The sequence below is a fragment of the Cornus florida genome, unplaced genomic scaffold (assembly GCF_030987335.1).
Source record: "Cornus florida cultivar Cherokee Brave unplaced genomic scaffold, ASM3098733v1 CherokeeBrave_3.0.0_Hap2_Chr10, whole genome shotgun sequence".
Classification (NCBI taxonomy): Eukaryota; Viridiplantae; Streptophyta; class Magnoliopsida; order Cornales; family Cornaceae; genus Cornus; species Cornus florida.
Window position 1 is genome coordinate 97793742 of NW_026775580.1, and position 10117 is coordinate 97803858.

A 10117-nucleotide genomic window follows, 5' to 3' on the forward strand; every position below is an offset into this window, starting at 1 on the left:
ATTTCATTGAGAAATATAGCACTAACTTGCACAGTGGTAGGTGGGCGCATGCTATCGAAACCCTCCTACCTGGGTTTTTGTCGTTTCAATTAATTATTCTTAGTGTAATTTTACCATTTTGGTTTTCCAATAGAAATGGGAGTCGCACAACATTTGGAATCAACGGCTTTTGTCAACTTCGGAGTTCAGTTTCCATTTTTGACCACCACCAACTATCAACTCCTCACCAAGCACATCTATATTATTATATGAAATTATTATATGAAACCATGTGAAAATCAAGTTTAAAGTCCTTAAATGGCTAAATGTTCTTACCTTGCGAGAAATGATGTCATTTTTTTTATAAAAAAAAAAAGTCTGATTAAAAAATTTACATTGTAAAATATTATTTTTTTATAAATAAATATATATATTTTTATTATTGGATGAGACTTGTAAAATAGTTTGTTGAAAATTAATGAATAAGTGAATTTTTATTAGGTTTTAATATTTTTTTTTTTGTAAATATTTTATGACAACCAAGTAGAAAAAACACACATAAACTATTTTTCTTAAACTCAAACAAACGGAACCAAAAGTAATATAAATTTTTGAATATATAACTAGCCCGAATGACAATTAGATTTTGATTTTTGACTTCCCCAAATTCAGAATTAGGCAGCCTATGTCACTAAATGGACAAATCGAAGCCTTCAACAAGTAAAAAGTTGATAGCTTTCAATCCACTTAATAAATAATTTGAACAATCATGACATGCTTTTGAATTTGAAAATCCAAAGACATCAAAAAATTATACACCTTTAATTATTCACTAATAAGTAAATAAGAATTTACATCATGAATCTCTAAAACGAGATATTAAAAAAAAAAATTTAAATTAAAAAATTATTATTATATGTAAGTCAGAATTAAGACTCAGAGAAATTTATGTCAGATAAGTAAATGTCTCAATTTTATTTAATATTTTTTATTTATAAAAATAAGTTCGTGATTGGCCAATGCATATTATTCTCGACTACCTATTAATCTCTCACAGATCAATTCATAAGTTGGACCAACAAAAAAACAAAAATCATAAGTAAGACAGGTGGCAGACCCAAGCAGATTCACAAAATCTCTATAGTTTACTAAGAATTTATTATGTATTTTTTTTTTTTTTTTTTTTTTTTTTCTAGGTGTACGTTGGGGTAGAAGGGTAATTGACCTCTGGAAGATGACAGACGTAAGTTGTCCATTTTTGAACCAAATATGAAGTGGAATTAAAGATCTGCAAAAGTGTGTGTGGGGGAGAGAGAGGTAATATATAGATTTCAAGTATTGTCGACTCCATCCACAGTTGCTGACATCTCGCCGCCGTTCTACGCCGACCGGTAGCTCTCTATTCCGACCTATTTTCTCGATCGTATAAACTTTTTCATGTCATATCACTTTACATACAGATACGTATAACTCCATAGATTTCCTAATCAGCCACGGATCTGTTTGAATGTTGATGCGCGTGTTAATTGATTGAAAACAATGCTTAATAGTCACGCATTTGTTCACATTTTTGATTGCTTATCGTTATTACAAATCACGTTCTTGCGTTCCTAATTCGAAAATGGGGATTATAATGATTTCTATGATATAAAATTATATAATATTGAGAGATCGTCTCATTTGTTGTGTTTTCTGTGAGAGACACAGTGCAATCTTGAGTCAAAGAAGAAAACATGTTGGGGATTGTAAGGCAAAAAGTTGGTGCGAGAGGCTTTCCTGTTCAGGTAAAAACATCTGTTTCGTATTGAAAAAAAAAAATTTAAAATTTTGTGTATAAGTTGTATGATTCAATTATATAATTATTACAACTGTAGTTGTTTCTGTCATTTACATCAGATTTTAGAACAGTCATTGCAGAGAATAAGGGCTCCAATATCGATATTGAGGACTTACTCATCTGCCGCCAAGGAGGTAATTGTAGCTTATGTAATTGGACAATTTTTTTTTTTGCATAAATTCATTTTGATTACCTTATAGCTGGGATTAGTTGTTGTAAAAATGTGGGAAAATTATATAAAATGTGAGTCTTGTATTTTTATTTATGACGAGCTATTGCCTTGCAGAGTTCTGCACAACTATGCCTAGTACACCCCTAATTGCTGTAATTAGATCCGTCTTCATTTTTTTAAGATTAAATGCACCGTCAAATACATCATGCAGTAAAGAAAATTGTTCTTTACCTTGACCTTTAGCAACCATCTCTGAAGTTCGTTCTTCCCCTCACTGAGCTCTGGTTCTCCATTTTCTGATGCCTTCCCCCCACGTCAATCTGTCAAAAAGATTTTTCTATTCCTTTTCCCCTTCATTTTTATTTTATTTTATTTTTTATTTGCTTCACTGAAATTCTGTAGTTTGATGTGCTGGAAAGCAGAAAAATTAAGTTTCCCTGCTAGATATAATTAAATTCTTGGACGTGGTCCTCCTGGCAGAAGTGTGCTTTGAAGCTCACATATAGCTTTGCCTTATTCCCATAAGCTTCAGGCATTGACATATTCAAATCCTTTCTGGAAATGATTGCTTTTTATTATAAATTGTTTCAGTCTCTATCTCTCTGAATTACCTGAAAAGCTAATTATTTTCCCTTTTATAATTATATAGCCGCCTGGGGTCATGCTACTTTAACTCTTAGGAAAACATAAATTCCAGGCAGCTACTTTAACTCTTAGGAAAACATAAATTTACTCTCCGTTAAAATTGTAATTTATTGCAGATGACAGTGAGAGATGCTTTAAACTCTGCCCTTGATGAGGAAATGTCTGCTGATCCTAAGGTCTTTCTAATGGGTGAAGAGGTAAGGAGATCGAAGTATCTAAATCAGAATTATTTGACAAAATTTGTTCTTTGCCTTTTCTGTTCTTATGTTCCATAATCTTATTGCAGGTTGGGGAGTACCAAGGTGCATATAAGGTTGGACATCATCCCTCTCCCTCTTCTCTCTCTCTCACCCACTCCTCTTATTATGAAGATCATTATGTTATATTCTATGGTCATCTATTATTTAGAATTCAACTTTATGTTTTGTAGATTACGAAAGGGCTTTTGGAGAAGTATGGTCCAGAGAGGGTTCTTGATACCCCAATCACAGAGGTTGTTCCTGTTAATTGACTTGTTGATTTACTCTTCTTTACTTCCATGGTTGATTTAGCAAATTATTAATATTTTCTTTATTTTTTGAGTAAACCTGTCCATTATAAGCTTATAATCATTCAACAATATATATATGTGTGTGTGTGTGTTTTTTTTTCTTTCATTATTGCATGGTCTCACCACATTCTTGTTGCATATTTTATAGGCTGGCTTTACTGGGATTGGAGTTGGTGCTGCTTATTATGGTCTTAAACCTGTTGTGGAGTTTATGACGTTTAATTTCTCTATGCAGGTTAGAGTTATGCTATCATTGCTATGTGATTCTGCAAATGCTTTTCTTATTTTTATTTTTTATTTTATAAGTAATTCTGCATAATGCTTTTAAAATTGGACTGTTCATCACATCATCATTGATATTGGTAGGCAACTGCTTTGACACATGACATCATGATATCTTATTTAAAATGAACAATGATAAAAATTAAAGTAGATAGGAATAATCAAATATTTTGGAGACAGATTTCCGCAATTTGAAGAATTTACAGGAATATATTATAATATTGGGGGCATAATCGTGGATCAGATACTTTAAGAAGACGTTAAAAAAGATAAAAACAACACGTAGCAAAACTAAATAAGAAGAGGACTCCAAACACTCAATAGGAAAACAGTAGAGATTAGAATATAAAACTGATAGCATTGAAAGGAATTCTATATCAAATTTCCGTACAATTCATTCACTCGCTGATCACCAATAGGCATGGATTTCTAACCCACCATGGCCATGGGCATCTCTACTTTGATGAACTAGGTGCTGCAGCCATGTTGTTCTGAGATTTTTGAGGCAGATTTTCACAGATTTGAAGAATGTTAGGTACATAATTATATTAAGAAAAAAATTAGAGCATAGCTATGGATCAGGCAATTAGCTGAAGATTTAGAAGTCAAAAGTTAAAAAAAAAGAATAAAATCACTTCAGAATCTAAATAAAAAAAAATCTAAAGAAAAAAAATCAAAACGTCCAGCAAGAATACAGTAGATATTGGAATATAAATCTAGTACTGAAAAATTCTATGTTACAATTTGATAATATCATTTTGCTGGTTGATCCACAATTGCTTGGATTTCTGATCCATCATACTAACGGGTCTTTTGACGTCCAAAAACGAGGGCAACATGTTGTAACCTAATCGTAGAACATAGCCCAAGCATTTGAGGACGACGATAACATAGTCATGCCATCAAATGCCATGTAGTTGTCTTCTAAAAATGATATGTATCTTATCATCTAAATATTTTAATGATTGGATTATTACTTCAACCACCAAGGGTATAGTTATAGATACCCCTAATTCATGCTTTGTATCCTGGTAATATTTCAACATCTGGATGGGGAATACGGCTTGTATATGTTTGTGCGTTGGTATGCCATCTGATTGTGCAAGTAATACATAAAGCATATACCTTATTTGTTCGGAAGCAATTAGGCATTATGAGATATAAAATACATAAAAATAACTTTTACCAGTTGTTTTTATAATAATAATGCACCATGCATTCTCTATTCTGCTTATTTATGAATGTGAATTTATTTCTGCTTTCTATTTGTTAAGTGGTGTTGGAGACGACATGGGTGTTGTGTCAGCAATTGTGATATTTAGTTAACGCTATGAAAAGATCCCATTCCCCATACATATTTAATCAATGCTGTTAGAGTCAGTTCCTGTGGGTTTTTTCTAAGACTCAAGCGTTTGTTCCAACTATCATGACAATTGTCAAATTCAAAGTGATTGTCACGACCGGCCCACATTGTGTGGATATTTGTTTGCTTTGCACATTCTCCTCTCTATGCTCATGGTTTTCCTAAAAACGCGTCTACACATTTAGGAGGTTTCCATAGGTATAAGTGTCAACAACCTCAAACTTCCCCCCCCCCCCCCCCCCCCCCCAGCGATGTGGGAAGTCACAATCACCCTCTCTTGGGACCCAGCGTCCTCGCTGCGTGACCCTCATGGGCTTGTGCACGCTCCCCCCATTTCTGACCGAGGATTGGCTTTGATACCATTTGTCACAAACCGCCCTACCTGTTGAGATATTGTCTGCTTTGCACACTCTCCTCTCGATGCTCAAGGTTTTCCTCAAAACACCTCTACACAGTTAGGAGGTGTCCACACATATAAGTGAATGAATGTTTTAGTTTGCAGCTTTGATTGACAGCCAAGTGAATGAATGTGGAACTTATTCAATAAGGAACACTTTTCCATCTATTATATGTCTTTCTCACATTCCTTTACAATGAATGCCCTTGGGCGATCTAAATTCTGTTTTTGTTTGCAGGCAATTGATCACATCATTAACTCTGCAGCAAAATCAAATTACATGTCTGCTGGCCAGATAAATGTGCCTATTGTGTTTAGAGGACCAAATGGTGCTGCCGCTGGTGTTGGTGCCCAACACTCCCAGGTATGGTTTCTCAGTTTTTTTCCAGATCTATTGTTAGTTAGCTCTCATTTCATAAACAAAAGTAACTTGTTTTGAGCATCTCTGCATCTCATATTCCAAACCTAATGAGGAAACTCACATTGGGGCCCATTACAAAAGGGCATGGTGGAAAAATTTTTATGTGCATTTCTTAAATACTGCATGTCAGATGGTTCTTAAATAAGTCTTTGAACTTGAGATATGCAAGTAGACATTTGTCAAAAAATTTCCGACATGCCATTTGAAACAGAAGGTCTCGTGAACTAACAACTGTGTTTTTACAAGAAACCAACCTTCCGTGATCCTTTTGGAGAAAGTAGGATGACACTGATTAATTGGTGGTCTCATGTGATCACGATGAACATTTATATCCTAGCTAAAATGGTAGTATAATTTTCCTTCGTCACCTTTCACCTTGAATATCTTGGGTTGAAGGTATGAGATGCTACTGATATTTAATTTTAGAACATCTTCGTGAGTCCGTTAATAGTTGAGTTTAGTGATCTCAAATACCCTCTCATGATATGCCCATTAAAATCAGCAGCTGACAGAACCTTTGATAATGCTTTATTTGGATTATTGGAATAATATATAGTGTTATGCGGCATGGTATGGCTCCTGCCCTGGGTTGAAAGTGCTGGCCCCATACTCATCAGAAGATGCTCGTGGACTACTAAAAGCTGCCATCAGAGACCCCGATCCTGTTGTTTTCCTTGAAAATGAGTTGCTGTGAGCACTGAATGCAACATTATTTGTAACTTGTCAATCTTGTCTTTACCATGCTTAATATGGCACATTCAATGTATTCTTTTTGCTTCAGATATGGTGATTCCTTCCCTGTTTCAGCAGAAGCTCTTGATTCTAGCTTTTGTCTCCCCATAGGAAAAGCTAAGGTACTTCTCCTGAAGCTTATGATAGTTTCCTAATAAGTGGTGGTTTTTTAACTACTACTACTTTCTTTTTTTCTTTTTTTCTTTTTTTCTTTCTTTCTTTATTTTTTATTTTATTTTTATATTTTATCATTAACTACTACTACTTGATTATGTTGTTATTCTTCTTTAATGTGTTATCTTATCACTATTTATGTATTTTGTCCGGTTTGCGTTCTTCCATTAACAGATTGAAAGAGAAGGCAAGGATGTTACTATTACAGCTTTTTCAAAAATGGTGGGATACGCTCTAAAGGTTCGTTCACCATACTTTCTCTAGCTGTTTGGGATGTGATGTTTCATTTTGAGAAGTTTCAAACATTCTAGTACAAATTCGATGCAATTTATCTTAGGGTGATGTGAATGAGAGGAAATTTACATATACAGTTCTAAAAGGGGGAGTCCCACTTACCTCAGTAAATTAACGATTGGTTGGAAAAAGTGCTTTGAGAGATGATATATCTAGTAAACACGTTCCTCTTCATGTCAACAAATTTCATCGTTTTTGTGGAGCACTGACTTATTTTGTTGTACAAGTAGCTACGGGGTTTGACGTAGTTAATCTATTATTGTTCATTTGACCTTTTGAACAGAGCATCTGCATGCAACTAGCATGAGAAGTCATCTTCAAGTCGAGAACATAAGTCATGAAGCAAGACAATTTGAAGTTGAACGTACTCGCAAATATGTGTAATATATATAGCTACCAGAAGAACTAAAACAATATGGTTTGTAGCTTGGAACATGTGTTCTAAAAGATGGAACACTTTCTTCCAAAATGCTAAACTTGTTATGTCGAACATTCTTGAAAATTGAATGTCCAATTGGATTATTTGCTATGAAATATACCTGGGGGGGAGAGGGAAGATGCAGGTTTATGTGCCTTCTTTGCTCTATTTGTGATTTTCAATTTTTAAATTTGAAGTATTAGGATAATCAACTGTTGACACGCAAAATAAACAAATGGATAAAAATAAAAGAAAGCATGCTATTTATTTCAAAAGTGGGAAGGAGGGAATAAAGGGTATATTAGTAAAATAATAATAAAATCTATTTCCTTCTTACCCAAAGGAGGGATGAACACCGTCCCTTCCCTAGGGCTGCCTCATTCATCCCTCTCCCTACTATCCATCTTTCCATCCCTCCTACCAAATGGAGCATAAGTATGTGATCGTGATTATTCAATGCATGCAATGTTAGTCTTAAGAGTTTATTTTCACTTGGACAGAATTCAAACTCAAATCAGGATTTTACACAAATTTGCCAATACTTACGATACTAAGTCCTATTTTTTTTTTTCCACCTAACTTTTATTTTCTTTTAAGAGAAGAATACTACGAAAGGACCATAGCATAGATCAAAAGCTCAACATAAATAGGGTTATATGGTAGACATAGTTAAATGTGTTTATATGTTTCATTCTAATATAGTAAAATCTTAAAATGATACATTAAACTTGGGCCCTTCAGTAATAAATATGAATCCTGTTGTTCATATCTGGGTCAGAAAACTACTACTCCAGGCTACCCCATCCCATACCAGCTATATCATCTATAAACCTACCATTATCATACCATTTTTAAATATGTGGTGGCCCGCCTTCCTGTTCCCCTTTGATGTACCATAAGTACCCTCATTTCTATTAATGTTGGTAATATATACATCTCTAAATTTATAATGCACCTGTACATTCTTCAGGATATATGTAGTGCTAAGGTTTGAATTACCCACAGATGAGTATCCATCTATATGGTTTTGTGAACTCACCTTTTTGTTGATCTACTGCTGTGATCCTGTATGGCATTGCTTTAGTACCTCCTTTCCGTTAAATTTGGAAGCGATAGCATTATATAATTTATCTCTTTAAAGTTTAAGTCTGCCAAATGGTTGGGCTGAAGGTCCCTATCCATGTTAGGTGGCACATATATTGTTGCCTTCTCTCTCTCTCTCTCTCCTGTGGTTTTTGTCCTTCAATTGGTGGTCTCAAAGAACTTACATGTATTCCTTCTGCATTTATAAAAACATCGATATTCTCCTTTCTATGAAGATGCTGGCATAAAGAGATATATATATATATAATTTTTCGAATTATTATTATTATTTTTGCATCTCTTTGAACGTTTTGTTTATATTGTAACTGGTTTGTGTTCAATAAATTTTGTCCTCATCTGGATGTAACTGTGTCCTTTGATGGCCAGGCGGCTGAGATACTTGCAAAGGAAGGGATCAGCGCAGAGGTACATTGATGCTAAAAATAATGCAGAATTATAAGAAATTTTCTATTCTCTCTGCTTGGTTAGGTTACACGCAGTTCCTCTTCTCAGTTCTAGAGATGATAATGTTTTGTCCTGCCTATATAGGTTATAAATTTGCGTTCAATTAGGCCTCTGGATAGACCCACAATCAATGCTTCAGTCAGAAAAACTAACAGACTAGTAACAGTTGAAGAAGGGTTCCCTCAACATGGTGTTGGAGCTGAAATCTGGTTTATCTCGTTTCCATATATACAGTTATTTACATAAATATCCATGTTGTGGTGGGTCATACTGTTCAACTAAACTGCGTATACTTGCGTGCTTCTTCTAAATAGTGCATCGGTTGTCGAGGAGAGCTTTGGTTATCTTGATGCTGCGGTGGAGAGGATTGCTGGTGCTGATGTTCCCATGCCATATGCTGCTAACCTTGAGAGAATTGCCGTCCCCCAGGTTGGTTACTTTTGGATGGTTTAGTTCTGAATATTAGTCCAAATTGTAGTGCTTTCATGCACCTACTACCAAATCAATGTTATGACTCCCACCACTCTAGTAATGGAAAAAAGATGCAATAGGTAGACGGAAGTGGAACTTGCATGAGCTGGTCACATAGTTTGTATAAGGGAGAACTTTTGGTTTGTTTAATTGGTTGGTTACTTTGTTTATTGATCTTGTTATGAATTGTGCAGATTGAAGATATTGTCCGTGCAGCAAAGAGAGCATGTTACAGAGCTGTACCAATGGCTGCCACTGCTTAGCCTTGTGTAGGCTCTTCAACCTTCTTTGTGAATTCAGGATTTCTATTTTGAGCAGATTTTGGTTTTGAAATTATTACACATGTAAATGGCGAGTCCTGGCTTTCCAGGTTGGTGCTGATTTGTGTGAAAGGTTGGTTGTTTCTGGAAATAAGTGTACATTTACCGTCGCTGTTTTGTGGAAATTGCAGAGAGAAGCATTTTGTTGCTATGTTTTGTCCCCCGCTGACGTGGCAATAATTTTTTTTTACAAACTTTGTCTCAGATATTTTAACTACTCGAGCCTTTAATCAAATATTGTTGATGATAGTTATTTGTTTCTTGCTTGTATTATGGACTCTTATAGGCTATAATAAAGTGGTGGATGTTTATTCTGTTAAAACAAGATCTGCAAGAACCTGGTCACTAGAAGCCGTCTTAGCAGAGTGACTCCCACCAATATAGTCTTTGAATCAAATGTGTTCGTTCTTACTAAAATTGGTTTTTTTCTCTGAAGTTAACTTTATTCTCAGTCAAAACCAGCGCCAATCAAGGACCACCTATCCCAAACTACTACTACCTGTACCCCAAAAAG

The 10117-nt window shown here is 34.8% G+C and overlaps 1 protein-coding gene across 4 annotated transcripts; it reads left to right on the top strand.

The window, feature by feature from the left end:
- Positions 1-1224: 1224 nt before the first annotated feature.
- LOC132276179 (pyruvate dehydrogenase E1 component subunit beta-1, mitochondrial) lies at positions 1225-9862 on the top strand. Of its 4 annotated transcripts, XM_059777497.1 has the most exons (16): positions 1226-1370; positions 1687-1763; positions 1876-1950; positions 2750-2830; positions 2920-2946; positions 3064-3126; positions 3332-3418; positions 5464-5589; positions 6203-6336; positions 6428-6500; positions 6727-6792; positions 8735-8773; positions 8897-9021; positions 9127-9241; positions 9478-9552; positions 9654-9862. In XM_059777497.1, exons 2-15 carry the CDS (start codon positions 1713-1715, stop codon positions 9544-9546), a joined length of 1131 nt encoding a protein of 376 aa, XP_059633480.1. In that variant the 5' UTR covers positions 1226-1370; positions 1687-1712; the 3' UTR covers positions 9547-9552; positions 9654-9862. The 4 variants fall into 4 exon arrangements, with proteins under 4 accessions (XP_059633481.1, XP_059633480.1, XP_059633478.1 ...); XM_059777498.1 differs by having other exon boundaries at positions 1225-1370; positions 1888-1950; positions 9478-9862; XM_059777495.1 differs by having other exon boundaries at positions 9478-9862.
- The last annotated feature ends 255 nt before the right edge of the window (positions 9863-10117 follow it).